This window comes from Canis lupus, chromosome 21, assembly GCF_003254725.2.
Source record: "Canis lupus dingo isolate Sandy chromosome 21, ASM325472v2, whole genome shotgun sequence".
NCBI lineage: Eukaryota > Metazoa > Chordata > Mammalia > Carnivora > Canidae > Canis > Canis lupus.
In genome coordinates, this window is record NC_064263.1 from 20,360,720 (window position 1) to 20,380,925 (window position 20,206).

A 20,206-nucleotide genomic window follows, 5' to 3' on the forward strand; every position below is an offset into this window, starting at 1 on the left:
ATCCTGATGAGCAGCTAACAACTCCTCCTCTGCCACTTGATCATCCCTTTATTGATTTCAAAACCAAATTACGATCTCTGTTTGCTTGGTAGCTTGAGCTTGTTCCTAGCTGCCCATCACAGGAAGCATTAGCGAGGATGCTGTGCCGAATCGGGAACCACTCAGGGCCTACGGGGAGAGGGCCTGTGTTCAGGTCCTTGGGCAAGTGAGAGCAGATGACCTTGGGTGAGTGGGGCTCCACGTCCTCATCTGTAAGGTGAGGCTACCAACTCCCACCGTGCAGGCTGTTTGGAAGATTAAATGAGATAAAATACCTGAAAGCCTGATGGCTGGCATGTAGCACACATTCAGTAATAGCACCTGCCACTTACCAACGATGTTCCACGTGTCAGCACTGTTGGAAAAGCTTTGTGAGTTTCATAAGTAGTAACACCTCTACGTCTCCCCCTAAACCATATGACCTAGGGACTTCATCACCCTTCTTTTACAAATGGGAAATTGAGGCACAGGGAACTTGAGTAATCTGGCAAAGTGACAGGGCTTGTAAGTGACAGAGCCAGCAGGGTTTTTTTTTTTTTAATATTTTTTAAAGATTTGTTTATTTTAGAGAGAGAGAATGCATGAGCAGGGGGAGGGGCAGAGGGAGAGAGAGAAAGAGAAAGAGAAACAGACTCCCCACTGAGCACAGAGCCCCAGAGCAGGGCTTGGTCCCACTGCCCCGAGAGCAGGACCTGAGCTGAAATGGAGTCAGACAGACAGAACCATCCATGTGCCCCAGCGGAGCCATCATTTGAAGCCAAGCCAATCATCCCTAGAGCCCATGTGCCAAGCCCCCGTTACCGGCTTGGTCCTTTATATGGCCATCTCCACAGCTCCAGTTTGGAAACCTGTACAGCATGATGCTGCTACAACTCCACGACCCTAACTGGTCCTGACTTTCTATCTAATTCTGTCTGATGTGATGTAAAGCTAATGTGCAGTAGATCTTTAGTGCTTTAGAGCACCAGCCTCGGAGGCGGGGAGCCCAGGCTTGCATCCTAGCTCCCCTGCTTGCTGTTGTGATCTTGGACAAGTCTCACTCTCTGCCTCACTTTTTCCATCTGCCATTTGAGGATAATAATCCATACCTCATGGGGATGTCTGAGGATTAAATGAGATGTAAAATGCTTATGTGTCAGGGCAGTACGCATTCAATAAGTGTTAGTGGCCCTTGTCACTCATAGCAAGAGTCAGCATTATAGTGAGTTAGCAAGGACATTAATATTTTTATGGTTTTCAGTGCCACTACGAGAACTGGGAGAAAAACGAGAATCTTAGCCAGAAGCATTAGTGCCGTTACAGAATTGATGCTGATGCCCCAGCACCATGATGGGCGGAGGTGAATGGACCTTGAGACCATCAGCTCTTTGTGGTAGAAGAGGGAACTTCGAGGTCAGAGAAAGCTCTTGGCTTAGCAAAGTAGTAACAGGACTCTCCTAAGCCCTGGAGAACATGGGGTCCTGAGTGAGGGCTCTCTCAAGCAGTAATTCCAGGGCTTCTAAATCAGGGACTCACCCAACCCTGATAAATTTCAAGCAGTAAGAAGTGAAAATACTGGAAAGCCAAGCATCACATTACTAGTACTAGCCTCAGTGGAGTGCTCAGGGTCAGGCCTTACTAAACACCTGTGCAGTGAGTCTAGCCAGTCTGATCCTGGAAGCGTCAAGAGTTGGCTTTAAGTGACCCCATGGAGAGGGGCTATGATGTGGAGAGATGCTACCCCTGGACAGTGTCCCAGCAAAAGAAAGAGATGTGCCTACGTGCCTCTCCTGCCTCTACCTCCTCCTCCTACCCCTACAGGGCCCTGTGGGTCCAACCTGCAGGCTTCTAGAATGAACCCCAATCTGAAGAGAAGGCTTAGAGCAGCCCTAGCTGCTCAGTCTTCTGTCCTTCAACTGCTCTGCTGTCTGACCAGTGGCTTGCCGGCTCTGCCAAATGGATTTCTACCTTGTCCCAGAATCCCAACCTCACTTTCTGTGCCTCAGTTCCTAAGGTAAGCAACTTTGTCCTCCTGCCACCCAAGGACTCAAGCCTTGCCTTCTCTTGCCAGGCTCTCACCCCTGCCACTTGTGGTTCTGGAGCTCCATCCCTGCTCTGCTCAGCAACCTGAGCATTATTACCTGCTAACATATGGACGTCCACATCCAGCTGCCCAGGGGAGCCACTTCATCATGGCTGTGCCCCTGTCAGACCCTCTGCCCTGCCCCTAGTATGACTTTTGCCTTTAACACTACCTGCCTATTGCTCCACATCTCACACTCAGCCTGCTGAGTGGACTTGCTGCAGGCCCCTTTCTGTGTCTCTGCCCAGCATTGTCCCCAGCTCAGGAAGTGGCTCTGATCTTGGTCCATTCTTGGGCCCCCTTTCTGGGCGAAGGAAGAGAAGTCTCCCTTTTCCCAGTGAAAGCAGAACCCATCCTGTGCTCTGACAGGAAGACAGGACATGCAGTCTCAGAATGGGCTTGTACACTGAGAGACTCCATCTGAAGTCACACTTTAGCAGAGCTGCCTCAAGTTTTTTTAACAGCACAAACCTGAGAATTCTCCTTAGAAGCAAGCCTCTGGCTACATAGCACAGAGAGCGGCCTATCTGGGCATGTTGCACAACTTTCCATGTCCATGTCCCTTGTGTTTCCAAGTCACGTCCCAGGCAGGACCTTGTTCCTCCAAAATAGTGTCTACTAGCCAACCACTCCTGTTTCTCCTTTGCTACAACCAGTGGATTCATTTCTCTTACATATAGTGTTATGAATAGCCAAGGGCTCTGTTCTTATGTGCACCTTTGTCAGCCAGCAGAAAATATTCCAGAGTTCCTGTGGGACATGGTCAGCCCAGAGCATCAGCATTCAGCAGCCAGGTTGCCCACAGGCTTGGGTGATCTGAGCTACTGCCTGGGAGCTCATGCTCCCTGAGTATCAGAAAGACTCAACAGCCGCATGAAGCTAGGAGGTCACAGAATGGCGGCTTCTAAGCTCTACAGCCAAGTATAGCCTGAGAACCCAGGAGACGCTAGTAGTTGTTGAGCCATCTTGTCACTAGATGCCCCCAGGTGGTGTCAGGGTATCATAGCAGACCTGTGATTCATCCCACAAAGTCAGTGCTCTAGCCTTGACGTGTGATAGAGGGGATCCCCACCCGGCTCCAGAGATCACATCCCTCACCTGTAAATGAGGGGGTTGGATTCAATCACCCCAGGACCCTTCTAGCTTAAAAATTAAACTTCTGTTAATTTGAAGAAGATTTTAGATTTTTTCCTTCTCTCTCCCTCAGACATATACAAAATAGTCTGAGACGAAAAGCTTTTTCTGAAAGAACTGGAATACTTCCCTGTGATGTTTATTCCATATACCCAGCAAGTGATCTTGAAGCCTCTAGTAATGTCTAAACTGAACCCAATTCCAGCAGAAAGAGGAAAAGTCAGGGTACATGGCTAGAGCCTGGAGCTTGGTTGTAACTGTAGGAATGTTTGTATGTCATCGTGGCATGACTTGAAAGGCAGCTTCCCTCTTTATCCCATACTAGTTTTACTTTTAGACACAAAGATTTATAAAAAGCCAAATCATATTCATTCCAGAATGTGAGCTACTCAGACAGAGGGATTGTGTCTCACTTATTGTTAGTTATTTAACTGCTTAGAATACAATAGCAAATAAAACAGAAACTACAGGCACTGTCCTCCCATAGTTTCCATAAGTAAATAAGAAAATGGATGAATAAATATCTTCCTACTCCCCAGCACTGTTTATAGTACATAGTAGGTGCTCAATTAAAGTTCTAATTATTGATCCCTATTCTCATTTACTAGGCCTCTGTTCATGTTTCTCTTCCTTCAACCCATATTTATCTATTTTTTTTTTTACTTTGGGCAAATTGAAATAACTATATTTTTTTCATCATTTTCTTCCATTCGTTTATTTCTTTACTACTCATTGATTTCTTTCCTCAACATTTACTGAATGCATCCTATGGACCTAGTCCTGTGCTGAGCACTGGAGTTACAAAGGTAGAAAGAACATGGTTGTTACCCTCAAAGAACTTATAATCTAGAAGAGATGTTTTATCTAATATGACACTTTAGTGGGATATGTGTATTGTGCTGTGTTCATCAAAGGAGGGAGTGACTTCTTTGTACCAAGGAAATAAAAAAGAGCTTTGTTGAAAGACAAGCCCTAAAGGAGAGGTTAGTAGGAATGAGAAAACATTTGAAGCAGACAAACTAGCATTTACAAAGGCAGAGACGCATGGAAATGCATGCCAAGACAAGGATATGAGAAGTGACTTAACATGGCAGCAACACGGGATATGAGAATGGAAAAATGGGATGTAGCCTGCAGAAGCCAGCAGGGGCCAGATCCTGATGGGTCTTATATTCCAAGCTGAAGAGTTTGGACTTTGCCTTTGCTGTCGCAAGGTACTGCAGAAAATGACTTACATAGCACAGAGTCCCTGACGATACGGTACAAAAATAGTGATAAAGTTTGGACAGTTGGGGAGCTCTTAGATTTGCAAAGTGCCTCAAGAGAAGATCTGGTCCAACTCCCTGCCCTCCAATAAGTCAGGAACATTAAAAGTTAAGCAATGAGACCAAATTCTGTTGGTTTTGGCCTCAGGTCGTTGAAAAAACATAAGAGCTTTGAAATAAGTCAAGAAGAATGAAGCACAACTAGAAGTTGACTTTTGAATATAATAATATGGAGCATAGTCAAGATTATTTCATGAAAAGAAATCACAAGACACACCATTATAAATCTAGTGCAGTAGAGTGGTCCCAAGGTGGGTGTTCAATGTGGCCCCTGAGGTACAGGGAGAAAGTATTAGGGCATCTATCTATATTCACTTTTGATCTTAAAAAAATGGAACAAATGTTTCACTCCTGTGGAACACTAGGTTTTCTTTTTTTTTTTTTTTTTTTTTTTTTAATTGGTGTTCAATTTACTAACATACAGAATAATACCCAGTGCCCGTCACCCATTCACTCCCACCCCCCGCCCTCCTCCCCTTCTTCCACCCCTAGTTCGTTTCCCAGAGTTAGCAGTCTTTACGTTCTGTCTCCCTTTCTGATATTTCCCACACATTTCTTCTCCCTTCCCTTATTTTCCCTTTCACTATTATTTATATTCCCCAAATGAATGAGAACATATAATGTTTGTCCTTCTCCGACTGACTTACTTCACTCAGCATAATACCCTCCAGTTCCATCCACGTTGAAGCAAATGGTGGGTATTTGTCATTTCTAATAGCTGAGTAATATTCCATTGTATACATAAACCACACCTGCACCCCGATGTTTCTAGCAGCAATGGCCACTATAGCCAAACTGTGGAAGGAGCCTCGGTGTCCAACGAAAGATGAATGGATAAAGAAGATGTGGTTTATGAACACTAGGTTTTCAATCAGTTCTCTTGATCCCAATGTTAGTTGTTAACAAGTTTCTCTTAGAGAAACAGTGGGCCTTTACTGGTTTATTCTAGTGTATTACAACATGACTGCACTGTGTTTGTGTGTGTGTGTGTGTCTGTGTCTGTGTGTATCTGTGTGTTAAATCTAGTTTTAACTAAACTTAGATATAAAATGGTTCAGTGCCATAAAAAGATTCTTGTTAAGTAGCTATAGATCGAAGACAATGCGAGTCCAAGCAAACAAACCAACAAACAAAACTGGCAGAGCTGGTCCTAGTACAGATTCTTCCTTAACTCTACTATGAGGTTAAAACCAGTGATGATCGTTTTTGTCAGCTGCAACAAAAAGGTAATCAAGATTCAAACTTTTCAAGAATTTTAAAAAGTTAATCCAAAGATTCAACATTAAAAAAAAAAACAACAAAGATTCAACATTATCTATCTGAAATACAGGCATACCTCAGAGATACTCAAGTTCAGTTCCAGACCACTGCAATAAAAGCAAATATTACACTAAAGGAAATCAAGGGAATTTTTTAGTTTCCCCTGCATGTAAGTTATTATGTTTACATTACATTGCAGACTCTTAAGTGTGCAGTATAATTATGTCTGGAAAACGATGTACATGCCTTAATTTAAAAATACTTTATTGCTAAAGAGTGCTGACCACCATTGGGGCTTTTAGTGAATCATAATTTTTTGCTGGTCAAAGGTCATACCTCAATGTTGATGGCTGCTGACTGATGGGGTGGCTGTGGCAGTTTATTAAAATAAGACAACGATGAAGTTTGCCGCATTGATTGACTCTTCCTTTCATGAATGATTTCTCTGTAACATGTGATGCTGTTTGATAAGCATATTATAATCTACAATAGAACTTCTTTCAAAATTGGAGTCAATCATTTCAAACCTGCCACTGCTTTATCAACTAAGTTTAAGTAATACTCTAAATCCTTTGTGTCATTACAACCATCTTCACAGCATCTTCACCAGTAGTAGATTCCATCTCAAGAAACTACTTTCTTTGCTCATCCATGAGAAGCCACTCCTCATCGGCTCAAGTTTTATCATAAGATTGTGGCAGTTCAATCACATCTTCAGGCTCCACTTGTAATTCTAGTTATCTTGCTGTTTCTACCACATCTGCAGGTTACTGCCTCCACTGAGGTCTTGAACCCCTCTCAATCATCCATGAGGGTTGGAATCCACTTCTTACAAACCCCTGTTGATGTTGATATTTTGGCCTCTTCACATAAATCACAAACGTTCTTCCTGGCATCTAGAACAATGAATCCTTTTCAGAAGTTTCTCAATTTACTTTGTTCACACCCATGAGAGGAATTGCTATCTATAGCAGCCATTTAGCTTTATGAAACGTATTTCTCAAATAATGAGACTTGAAAGTCAAAATGACTCCTCGATCCATGGGCTGCAGGATGGGTGTTGTATTAGCAAGTGTGAAAACAACATCCATCTCGTCCCTCTCTATCAGAGCTCTTGGGTGACCAGGTGCACTGTCAATGAGCAGTAATATTTTGAAAGGAATTTGTTTTTCTGAGCAGTGGGTCTCAATAGAGGGTTTAAAATATTCATTAAACCATGTTGTAAACAGATGTGCTGTCTTCCAGACTTTGTTGTTCCATTCATAGAGCACAGACACAGTAGATTTAGCATAATTCTTAAGGGCCCTAGGATTCTCAGAATGGTAAGTGAGCCCTGGCTTCAACTTCAAGTCACCAGCTGTATTAGCCCCTAACACGAGAGTCAGTCTGTCCTTCGAAGATTTGAAGCATGGCATTGACTTCTCCTCTCTAGCTATGGAAGTCCTAGATGGCATCTTCTTCCCATAGAAGGCTGTTTCGCCTATACTGAAAATCTGTTGCTGAGTGAAGCCACCATCATGATGTATCTCAGCTAGATCTTCTGGATAACTTGCTGCAGCTTCTACATTAGCACTTGCTGCTTCACTTTGTATTTTCATGTTCTGGACATGGCTTCTTTCCCTAAATCTAATGAACCAGGCTCTGCTGTCTTCACAATTTTCTTTTACAGCTTCCTCACCTTCTCTCAGACTTTACAGAATTGAAGAGAGTTAGGGTCAACATTTGATTTGAGGTAATGTTGTGGCCGGTTTGATCTTCTATCCAGACCACTCAGGCTTTCTCTATACCAGCAATAAGGCTGTTGTGCTTTCTTATCATTCCTGTGTTCACTGGAGTAGCACTTTTAATTTCCTTCAAGAACTTTTCCTTTGCATTTACAACTTGGCTCACTGTTGCAAGAGGCCTAACTTTCAGCCCACCTCAGCTTTCGTGACATGCCTTCCTCACTGAGTTTAATCATTTCTAGCTTTTGATTCAAAGTGCAGGAACGCTTAGGAGCTATTGTAAGGTTATTAATTGGCCTCATTTCAATATTGTCGTGTCTCGGCGAACAGGGAAGCCTGAGAAAAGGGAAAGAGACAAGGGAACAGTTAGTGGACCGGTCAGAACACACACAACATTTATCAATTAAGTTCACTGTCTTACATGGGCATGGTTCGTCGGGCCCCAAAACAATTAAAATAGTAATATCAAAGTTCACTGATCACAGATCATCATAACAAATATAATAATAATGAAAAAGTTTGAAATGTTGCAAGAATCACCAAAATGTGACACAAAGACTTGAAGTAAACAAATGCTGTTAGAAAAATGGAGACCTGCTTGATACCAGGTTGCCACCTGGTATTACAAAACCTTCAGTTTGTAAAACTGCAGTATCTCTGTGAAGCACAATAAAACCGAGTATGCCTGTATGCATTCTATCCATTAAATCTTGCACCAAATGCCTAATATTCTTTCCAGTATTAGCTAATGATGGCAGCACATGTGTATAGCTTATTTAAAAATATAAGTACATCCAGAGAGCGTGCTCAAACATGTTTACAGAAAAGGTGTATAATCAGAAAGAGCTTTAAGAACCCTGCTCTGGTGATGTTAACTTTGATTTTTAAGGCAGCTCAAACAAATTGAGGTTCTCGATAACTTAGATGTGAATCTGTGTCTGAGAGTAAGTAGTTCGAGAGGTGAAATGACTTTCCCGAGTTTTCATGGATAGTAAATGACAGGTCCTTAATTTGAATCTTGGCTTTCCAATGACTTGCAAGAATTGGTAAGTCCATTCCCCGTTGAGATTTTATTTTCTCACCTCCACAATGAGAAGTCAGAAAGTTTAGAAAGGAAGGTCTCTTCTAACATGTCACGACCAGTGAGGTTCCAAGAATATGTGTATAGGTGAAAGATGTCAGGCTAGAAAAGCTAAGGAAACTGAGGCAGTTCACTGAGGTGGAGAGCCAAAAGAGAAGATAGCAGAATAGCTGGTGTGGCCAGGATGGAAGGAAGGTCTTGAAGGCTACAGGGGGGAACAGGGTCAGGCTTTGACAGGAACTCCCTTGCTGGGGGTAGTTTAACAGGCTGTGGAGTGGGGCTTCTCATGTGGGCCCAAATTCTTAGAAGATGTTGAATAAAGTCTAGTAGATGCTGGAAAGATCCCCAGTCACTCAGCATGAGTTAGCAGAAAACAATTTCAGGATCCGTGTAAGTCAGGCATATACATCTATTTAAAGTATGTAATGCAAAAGAGTGATTTGAATAAAAACAAGAGTGGCACAGAGTAGCCAGTACTTCAAATCAGAGAAAAGCTAAAGTAAATTTTTGCCACCTAGATCCCAAGTGACTATGCCATTCTCCTGAATATCAGTTTCAATGGCTGTTTTCAGTTGATTAACTAAAAAGCTTGGGACGCCTGGGTGGCTCAGCGGTTGAGGGTCTGCCTTCAGCTCAGGTCGTGATCCCAGGGTCCTAGGATCGAGTAACCCAACGGACTCCCTGCAGGGAGCCTGCTTCTCCCTCTGCCTATGTCTTTGCCTCTCACAAATAAATAACTTTTTTTTTAAGTTAAAGTTGCAGCTTTTCCCCCTTCTTCACCTTTCTTTATCTGCTCGAGTAATGTGCATCAAATAACAAACCTAACTTAATTCCTGGTGTTCACTGTTTAAAGTCTTCAAAAAAGAGGTGCAGGCAATGGGGCTGGTAGGGCTACAAGCTGAGCTGAGGCGGGTACTCCCGGAGGGAAGGAGCCAAGCCTCAGGATGCCATGTGGACTGCCCGGCTAGAAAGGGCCAGCCCCTCCAGGCCTCCGTTCCTCGGCCACAGCCCTATCAAGGTCAAGTGGCTCCAAGTTCTCAGGCATCACCCCCACCTTCAGCCAAAGAAAGATATCAATTCTCTATTCATTCAGTACATAGTTTATCAAGAGCTTACTCTGTGCTGTGCACTCAGATTCCAGGGCACACACCCGTTTGGGTGGCGGCTTTCTTTCGCCCACTTAGAAATGAGCATCAGTCACACTCCATGCTAGGAATATACAGCAGTAAGGGAGGTGTGGCCCCTGTCTTCAGGGAGCTCATGGTCTGCCAGGGTAAAAGATTGCCCCCCTGGCATGACAGCACTGAGCTTTTTACAGAAGCAGGCCAGAGGGGGATCCCTGGGTGGCTCAATGGTTTAGCGCCTGCCTTTGGCCCAGAGCGTGATCCTGGAGTCCCGGGATCGAGTCCCATATCAGGCTCCCTGCATGGAGCCTGCTTCTCCCTCTGCCTATGTCTCTGCTTTTCTCTCTCTCTGTATCTCTCATGAATAAATAAATAAAATCTTAAAAAAAAAAAAGAAGAAGAAGAAGAAGAAAAGAAGAAGAAGAAGAAGAAGAAGAAGCAGCAGGCCAGAGGGGCGGGAGCGGGGTTACCACTTGGTGAATGCTCCATGTGAGTCCTGAGGGTAAGCGGGGGGAGGTGTGTTTCAGGTGAACAGGAGAAGTGGAAGGTTCCATAGAGAGGGAACAGTTCAGAGATAAGTGTGAGTATTGTGTGAGCTCCATGAAGATTCTGAAACAAGGTACAGTAAGGCTACTTGAGTTAGATCGGCAGCACTATATTGAAACCCATTACACGTTCTTAAACATGCATTGGGCTCTGTTTGACATCAGGATGGGAAAAATTTCAGCCTGGATGCACAATTGAGAATGGTGGTGCAAAGAGGTCAGGTGACTCTCCCAAGTCCTACAGTTAGTTACCAGAGTTAGAAGTAGGAACTGACTCCCTGCCCAGGGTACTTTCCACCACCCCCCACCCCACCTCTCCCTGCCCAACATTTGAGGTTAGTTTCTCATTTGCTTGATTTTGTTTCAAGGTGTCTCTCCAACAGCTTCTCTTGACCCCAGGCCACCGTACTCAGGGAAGCAGTCAGGCAGGTCTTCCTCGCTGGCGTCAGCAAGAGCACCTCCGTCAGGCCCTGAGTGTGTGATTGGACCAATGCCAGCATGTTCGATGGCCCCCAGCCTGCCCCCCTTGGCCTGGCACGAGCACTCCTTCCTGGCAGAGTTCACTCAACCTAATTGCTTGTTTCGTACCCCAGCTGCCTGACATATGCCAAACCCATGTGTTGACTCACTTGTGTCAGAGACATTACACTCGAGCATTTCAAATTGGCTCTGGTGAGCTCCAGCAAGTGGGGACTATAATTCATGCATTTAGAAACCCAGCACCTAACACAGTGCCTAGCTTTTTATTAAGTAGGTGCCCAGTTTTTTTAAATTAAAGTGAATGTTTGTGACTGTGGGTATGCAACATCATAGTGAAAGAGAGGACCTGGGAGTGAGAAGACCTAGCTTGGAGCGTCAGTTCAGCCAGTTGAGGTCTTTGCTGTATGACCTTGAGCAAGTCTTTTCCCTCTGTTTCAAGTACTTGATCATTTTTTCAACTAACAGACACTTGGGGAGTAATATCCCATGCTTTCCCTAGCCACTGAAGATGTAGTCAGCCCCTCTGGCTTGCACTTAAATGTAAGTGTGTAAATTCAGCTCTGTAAATGTGAATGATATAATTCTATGGCTGTCATGGTCATGGAGAGGTGCTTGGAAGTATCTAGAGGAGCCTAGAGGAGAGGTGATTAATTGTTCCAGAAGAGTCGGTAACAGCCTCACCGAAGTGATGACAGGTTAGATGGGACTCTGAGGACAAAGAGAAAATAATACCCTGAAACTCCATTATGCCCAGACAGTGACCAAGAGAAAGCAAAACAAAACATGTCAAATACAGGACTGGTGATAAGAGGGTCGCATGAACCAGCCGGGGAGCTAACTTTGTAATCGTGATCTGCACTCCATGTGACTGATTTTTCACCAAGTGATCTTCCAATATAGAATTTCAAAGTCAAAGCAGCAACTGTTTCTTAGCCACATTGACCCTTAGTGTGGGGTCAGAGTTCCGGTGGCACACCGAAGCCGGCTCGTGCCAACCCACAGGAGCTGAGAATTAAATGTTCAGGAATTCTGCAAGCTACCTTTTGAACACTACTGTTACTAAAAATTAAATTATATGAAATTATAATTAAATTATATTAAAAACAATAACAAATAATCAAAACTCATCGCTTCCTAATTATTTTACTGTTTTTTACTATTATCTTTGTGCCTGAGTTTATTAAGACTAATGTGTCTCTGCGGTGGATATACTATATAATGGTGTGTCCTCCTGTACATCATTCCCAACTCTGGGTTCAGTGACACCTCATTAAGAGTGGGAAACTGGCCATGGTAGAAGTATTTACACCACAGAAATAGGCAAATGCTACAGATTAAAGGTAATTTTCTTTTGAAAGCCGATTGTTAAATGTTTACCAGTACACTGCTGGTGGTGTCCATTAAATAAATGGAAAAGCATTTGGAAGCCCAGCACCCACACCTTTTTCAAACCTCCCTAGACAAGAACACATGGCAGGAGACACATTTCAGAGGCCTCCACAGAGCAGACGTCTCCCATCTCCTTTGTCCCAGAGAAGCCTTTATGTTAAATTGGGTTTTCTTGACAACTGAAAATCATGGTCAAACAGAAGGAGGATGGAAGTGTTTTTCTCCAGGACTTAATTCCTGAGCCAAATGCCTGTTTTGGCAACAGGCCTCTGTGGTGTGGAGTCAACTTAATCTTCTCCAGAACCCAAAGCAATCCACAGGAGCCTGGCTAAAATTACATCTGCTCTGGCTTGCCCAAGTGAAGGCTACATGATAGCCAAATGGTGCTGATTTAATGTTTCCCAATTATCAGGAAATCCCCAAAGAGAGATAAATCAGAGAAGGCTGGCCCGCATATGCATGAGGGGCAGCAGCCAGGGCAGCCCCAAAAGGAAACCATCCCCAGAGGGCTGGTGATTGTCCAGGCAGAATTTGAAGGCACATATGTCAGGAGAAGGCTGGATAGTAGCCAGCGCCAGGAGATGAGATCTGTTAGTAATTCTCTGGAAGGACAAAGTTCCAGCAATAAGAAATTCAATTTTCCTCCATTAAAGAAAGCATCTCTCAGTACCAGCTGAATACAATTGATGGAATAAATCTTTTCCATTAGTGGAGAGATAATTTCACATAAATGTATTGGGAGACCTTCAGAGCAGGACTGAGAGTCTTTGCTGAGCCTCACCGCTTAACTTGTTTGTCATGTAATTGCATTTAGACCAAGGGCCTCGGAAGGAAACCACTGACTGAATTAGCATTAACCAGATTGTGTGTCGTGAGGTGAGGTGGGGTGGGGTGGGATGGGGTGGGGCGGGGCGGGATGGGGTGCAGCGGGGGAGGGGAGCTTGATGCATTGTGGGTAGTTGTTCTTGCCTTCAGAAAGGACAAGCTGAGACTAGCACGACCAGCTGCTTACAAGCCTGGTGTTAATTGCTTTTCTCATCAAACAGAGAAAAGTTTATCACTCTAGGAAGGTAGAGATGTAAGTACCTAATAAAGCCGAGGCGGAGTCTGAGATCTTTTTTGTGAATGCCCACAGGTCTCATCAGTAGCTCTTCCCTAGGCCAGGAAAAAAAAAAAAGAGCCTTCTGAACAGAAGCAGGTGGAAAAAGTTGTCTGGATGCTCGTGCCTGTGTATTTGCCTCAGATTTGTCTTGTCAGTGAGGACCGCTCCCCAGGGCCCCAATGCCTTAGGATGTTGACACCATTGAGCACGTTGCCAGTGGTAAACAGAATTGAACCCAGAGTTGTGAGTCCTGGATTGGAAGCCTGGCTCCGCCACTACCCCGCTGAGTGACTTGAGGGCAAATAACATAAGTTCTGTGGACCCCAGTTTCTTCCTCTCCCTCTAACTCAGTGATTTTCCAACTGGCTTTTCTCTGGCTTCTCCCGAGACTACGACTCCAGAGCTTCCTTCAGAATCACCCCATTCATCTATTTCATCTAGAGAGTTTTTTGTTTTTATTTGTTTTCCACTTTGGGGCCTCATAAAATATCATCTGGTAAAAAGGTACATTTCTGATATATTTGAAAAACCATCATTCTAGATGATCTGTATTTGTCCCACTTATTTGCTCAATCCACCAGTGTTTTTCAACACTGACTTAGCACTCATTAGGCACTTTCATGCACTGCAGAGAGACGGAAAGAAGTAGCCCTTGACACTGCCCTCAAGGAGCTCATGATCTAGTGGCAAGGAGAATCGTGTGCTGTGTGGTAGGGTCTCAAGGTGTCTGTGCTGGGCTTTGGAGGGTGACTAGTTCCAATTAGGGCCATCAAGACAGGCTTCAGGGAGGAGGTATCATCTGAAGTAGTCATGAATGATGAGAGTGTTGGGATGGGGGTGCAGGAGTGACACCTGAGGGGGGGTGTGGAATAGTACCACCCAGAAACAGAGGCCTAGGTAATACGCACCTGGCAGGTTTTGGGAAAACAGATGGTGAATTGTCTGGAATATAGTGGGAAAGTGGGAGTGAGGATATTGAGAGATGTGAGAGGTTCCAGAACCCAGTCCAAGGGGATACTAGCATCTGTCCTTCTCCTGTTTCTAAAGCCCAATGAAAAGAAGTGCTCTTTATCCTGTTCACTTTTCTTGTGTGCCCACCTCTAGTGAGACATGTTAGTGACAATAGTAACCACTGCCATTTATGGGGCTCACTCCATACCAGGATGAAAAAAACCAAGGCTCAGGGAGCTGTCACATACTTTTTTTGCAACCCTAGAGAGCTTGAAAGTGGCAGAGCTGGGAGTTGCCAAGTCACATGACTCTGGATTCTCAGGCATAACTCTGCTGTGTAGCCCTCTTGTATCTGTGTATTTTCTTACGGTAAAATGTAGTATCCTTAGAGAATGACCTCTGAGTACAGTATCTGAAAACATCTCCCAGTAATAAGCCTTTAGAGGACACTCTGATGTCCTCAGTTGGGGCACCATGAAAAAAGAAGGTTATGACTCCCCATGAGTGAATATATGATGAGCCTCTGGGTGCCGAGATATGTCTGAGCAGCCTGCCTTCTGTCTTCTGACGTCTGGGGGCACCCAGAACATGAACAGTAGATCACATTATTCTCTCTTCTCTCTCCACAGGCATGCATGTGTCATTCGTGGTCAAGTGATGACATCAGATGGGACCCCGCTGGTTGGTGTGAATATCAGTTTCGTCAATAACCCTCTTTTCGGATACACAATCAGCAGACAAGATGGCAGGTAGGAGACCCTTTGTGGCCCAGTCATGGTCCTGCTGTCTTGGTCTTGCCACATGGCTGCTGCTCTACTTATGACATGGAAAGAGGATGGGACCTGAGTTCAGAGGCCCAGCTCTGTAACTTACCAGCTGTGAGACCTTGTATCTGACTCTGACCTGAGTCCCTTTGGTTAAAATTAAGCAGTTTCTTTTCATCTAGTTCTCCAAGTAAGCGTAGGAGACCTTATACATATTATCCTGCTCCATATATATACAATATCTGTATAATACAATCACTTGGACCACTTGGACCAGACAACTCCAGAAATGTTAGCATTCCTGATGTGTGATTTCCATCTGCAACCACCTAGGTCCGTGAAAGCCATTGTGTGATGACAGAGCTCTGCCCTTTATTTGGATGCTTGTGAGAGAACTGTCAGTAGAAGGGAATAAAGTTTCTTTAGTTACTCTAGCTCTTCTGTTTGCTAGAGCCATTAGACAATTCTCCTCACCTCTCTAAGTCTCAGCTTCTTCACTGGTGAATGGTCCTAATACTAGCATCTCACAAATTGGTTGTAAAGATTACATTGCAGGATGGATGTGGAAGAACCTGGCACATAGTAGGTGTTTAATAAATCTTACTTTCCCTGCCCCACTCTGGTTCAATCTGTCATTGCCAGGGTCTGGCAAATGGTAAGGATGCAATAAATATTAGCCATTTATTAAAATTGCCAATTATTAAATGATGAGAAGGTGATGATTACGGTATAAGCCATGGGACTATTTTGGAGAAAATGGGAAGGGAAGGAAGAAAGTGGAATATTTAGGCTGTCAGTGGTGACAAGTCCTCGATTTTTAATAAAATCAGGTGGTGGCAGTCCATCTGGCTAAGTGTAGGCCCATAAGGTTGATTTTCACTCTGTGTTGGAAATTACGCTCCAGCCTGATTGATTTTAGCACCTCTTTAATCCAATATCAGATGTGAACATGTCCCGGCCGAGGTGATAATGAAGTAGAGGCTCATCTGTTTGTAGACATGTGTGCCTCTTAGACAGAGTGGCAAGCTTGGCATGGGGAGCCCTCTTCCCCCTCCTCTCCTTGGGAGTGGGAAGGGGCCCAGCTAGAAGGGGCTGGCAGCCAGTCCCAGGAATAATCTGCCCTACCCAGCCCACTATTCCTGCCCCGCACGCATTCCATCCCAGGAAGCCCGTCAGTACAGACATTCACTACGGCATGGGGGGAGAATCTTTCCTCGTGCCCTGTCTTTACTGCCTTCCAGCTTGGGGCTGTCTGCTGTATGGAAATGGTGATGTGAGCATCCTAGGCAACCGGTATTCTGGCTACATCATTACCTGCTGTGAAACAGGCATCAAAAAGGAGCTGGGATCCCTGGGTGGCGCAGCGGTTTGGTGCCTGCCTTTGGCCCAGGGCACGATCCTGGAGACTCAGGATCAAATCCCACGTCGGGCTCCCGGTGCATGGAGCCTGCTTCTCCCTCTGCCTGTGTCTCTGCCTCTCTCTCCCTCTCTCTGTGTGACTATCATAAATAAATAAAAATTAAAAAAAAAAAAGGAGCCTTGGGGACTCCTTTTTTTGCCATGAAGCGAGCCCGTCATTCACATGAGATGGCAAATCATCAGTCCTTCGCCCTGCTGTGCTTGGTTAGGGTGGGTCCATAAAACAGCCCAGAGTCACTAAGTTTGGTGGCCCCTGGGAAAAGCCCACTCTATCCCCTTCAGGCTTCGATTCCTCCTGTGTGTGCTGCCCCATGATCTCTATGGCCTCTTGACAGCATGAGGGGCCTGGGAGGACAGTCAGCGCATCTGGTCCATCAGCCTACTAAATCACGTCATAGGAACCAGAGTTGCTGAGACCTGGAGCTTGGGTTTCAGAGCAGTTCTTCCCAGTGCTTTATGGGGCTTGGCCTTTCTTTCCAACTTAGACACTGCATAACATATAGGAGAGGCATTACTTATTCTCCAGGTGCCTGCAGATCCCTGTTTGTACTGTGTGAATGGGCAGCATCTTGCCTATTTCCCTCCCGCTTCTCTGAGTCGCCTTCTTTTGCACCTCTCACTCCCCTTAAGGCTAGAGACATAGCCCTGGAGGTAACAGTATGTGCGAGTCCGGGGAGCAAGTCTCATTTTGTTTTATATCCCTTGCAGATTTCCAGGCAGTTTCCATGTTCCCTTTCCTCTCCCAGCTCCCACTTCGACCCACCACACCGAAATACCAGACATCAAGTATTCACCAGAGCCACAGAGATCATTAAAAAGATGAAAAATAGAAGTCATGAAGGCAAATTTTAAAAGAATAGCAGACAAGAGAAGCAGTTCAGGCTTGATGAATTGAAAAATGGGGTTATACGGAGTATGATGTCCTGGGAGTGGGGCCCTGGGCTGTTCCCAACCATTATCTCATCTATCTAATTAATAACTCTGCCAAGTGATTATGATCATCAGCTTCATTTTAAATGAGGAGATTGAGGCTCAGACAGGTGACATAACTCACCTACGGACTAAGTAGCAGTACTAGGACTGACCCTAAGCTGTTAGGGCTTCATCTGAGAGCCAGACTTTCCCTTTGGGGTCAGATTCACTCACACCCATGTCCACAACCAGGTTTCCCCTCAGATTATCAGGCCTGGCTCTTGGCAAGATCCAGTTACACCCAGCTCTTGGCAAGGCCAGCTGCCCCCAGCTTGCTCACCGCCTCGAGAATCCATCTTTTCACATTTGTCTTCACTTCCTCCCCACACTTGTCCTCTCATGAAAGGAGCTTGTAAGTCAGGCCAAAATTCTGTTTGATGGTTAAAATGCTCTGTCAAAGTACAGCTGCTATTATTCGGTTCTGTGACAGGAAAGTTGTTCTCTGGGTATTTCCCCAAAACCATGGATATTTTCCTAGAAAGCCAAAACCTAAATTCTTAATTCAGAATAAACTCTCTCATTGCTTATTGAAGGATGGGGCTTCCACTTCCTCTACCCAAGTGTGAGCCTAAAAAGGGCTGAGTGGTTTGAAGAGCAAAGTGGGTGTAAAGCTTCAGCAGAGTTCAGAAGAGTCAGGCTCTAGAGCCTAGAAACCCAAATCTGGAGGCATTGTCTTCCAAGAACAGTATTTAGCACTAGGTCAGGGCAGTTGTGCAAAATCCCTAGAAAAGGAAGAGCCAGCTGGAGCAGTGAGCCCAACCCCACAAGGTGTATTTATTAGGGATAAAGGTAAGATACTGTGTTAGAGTCTCTAAAACCAACTGCATGGGTGAATGTTGGATTGACTTATAATAACAGCCAAAGTAAGAAGGAATTAGTTCAAAAGAAATTGACAGTGTCACTCATGCATTCATTCTATAAACTATAACAATCAAGTTCTGTGCTAAATTCTGGAAAGACTGAGGAATTATTGTCCCCAGGCTGGAGCATTAAATGAATGATTCCCTTGCAGTGTGCGTAGGCCATAAGTAGGAGTATACGTGGTCCACTGGGAACCCAAAGGAGGGAGCTAGAATTCTGTTGGAGTAAGGAGCTAGCAGGAGTTTTCCAACCAAAAAAAAGCAAGATGAAGACAGGCCTTGAAAATTTATCCTATGGATATTAAAAAGGGCACTTGTTATGGTGAGCACTGGGTGTTACATGTAAGTGATGAGTCACTAAATTCTACTCCCAAAACCAATATTACACTATATGTTAACTAACTGGAATTTAAATAAAAACTTGGAAGAAAAAAATCTAAAAATAAAACAATAAAAAAAGGAAAAAAATGCATCCTAAAGTAGTAGCTAAAAGGACTTTGTCCAGAGAATCACAGCCAGGAGGTGGCAGGTTGATAGGACCACTGTTTCTAAGTCCCGAAGGACTTCTGTCAAAGGCAGAAGGGACACACCAGTTTGCAGTCACCCAGGCAGGTAGAACCAGGCTCAGTGGCTAAGTAGCTGTTAGGAGAGGCACCCAGGCTCGATTCCAAAAAAAAGACCTAACAGTCAGAACTAACCAAAGATTAGACAGTCCTGCCGTGAATATAACAAGCTCCTCATCACTGTATGCATACAAGTAGGAACCAGATGGCCCCTTGGTGGTGATTTTGTAGAAGAAAATCTTCAGCCTAAGAGAGAGCCATGAGCAAAGGCTGAGTAGCTGGCTCTCGAGGACACCGCCAGAGATCTCACCTCAGCCTGGAGTTTGAGACAGTCTTTGGCTTCCCTTTTCTGCATCTCATGTCCTGTCAGTCTAATTGTGCCTGTCCCTAAATGGCTTAGCTGTTTTGCAGTTCCAAAGGCCTGTATTGACTCAACTATCACAATCAGAGCTAAAATTGCCATAGGGTCATAGAATCTTAGTGACTTAAGAATAATCCATTTGGGGCAACCTTGATGGCCCAGCGGTTTGGCACCGCCTTCAGCCCTAGGTATGATCCTGGAGACCTGGGATCGAGTCCCACATCAGGCTTCCTGCCTGGAGCCTGCTTCTCCTTCTGCCTGTGTCTCTGCCTCTCTCTCTGTGTGTGTCTGTCATGAATAAATAAAATCTTTTAAAAAAAATAATCCATTTGGAATTTAAGAAACAAAACAAATGAACAAAGAAAAAAAGAGGCAAACAAATTAAAAAAAAAAAATCCAGGCTCAAATTCAGAGAACAAATGTGGTTGCCAGTGGGGAGGCTGGGGAAGCAGGGAAATAAAGTAGATCCAGAGTACTTTTATCTTGGTGAGCCCGGAAAAATGTATGGAATTATTAAAGCACCGTATTGTACACCCAAAACTAATATAACACTGTGTGTTCACTATACTTGAATAAAAACAGTAATCCATTTGGACCTTTCCATTTTAGAGATGAGAAAATTGAGCATCAGAGAGGCTAAGTGATACACTCAATATCACACAGTATCTCCTGGCAGAGGCAGGATAAGGCTTAGGGCTCCTACTACCAGGGCAGGACTTGTTTCACTCTGTTCTGCTGACCTTTCACTGGGCTTCAGCTCTACGAGGCCCTAAGTACCAGAAGCACCAGAGCAGAGGCTCATCAGCTGTCCTCTGTCCTGGCAAATGGCTCTCTGTAGCAGTGATGATCAATGTTGGTTTTGGTAAAAATCTCTATAATGAATCATTTTTGAAAAAAAAAACAATGTTTTATGGAATTTCTATTACTATTTGTGGCTGTAGTGAAGTCCAGGTTTTAGGGTCTCCTCAATAAGTACGCAGACCTCTGGTATAATTGTTTGCTCCTGTCTCTCCCCCACTCCCCACCCCCACTACTCCTCCCCTTGCTTCCT

The 20,206-nt window shown here is 44.5% G+C and overlaps 1 protein-coding gene and 1 pseudogene across 3 annotated transcripts in view; one reads left to right on the forward strand and one right to left on the reverse strand.

Annotated features, from left to right (window-relative positions):
• The window catches only part of TENM4 (teneurin transmembrane protein 4), a 2,722,049-nt gene that overhangs the window by 2,632,811 nt on the left and 69,032 nt on the right, over positions 1–20,206 (forward strand). For all 3 annotated transcript variants that reach the window (XM_049099077.1, XM_049099079.1, XM_049099078.1), the window contains one exon: positions 14,846–14,965. In XM_049099077.1, the coding sequence (XP_048955034.1) occupies positions 14,846–14,965 (120 nt within the window). The remainder of the gene's footprint in view (positions 1–14,845; positions 14,966–20,206) is intronic.
• LOC118351748 (tigger transposable element-derived protein 1-like) lies at positions 6,151–7,973 on the reverse strand (annotated as a pseudogene).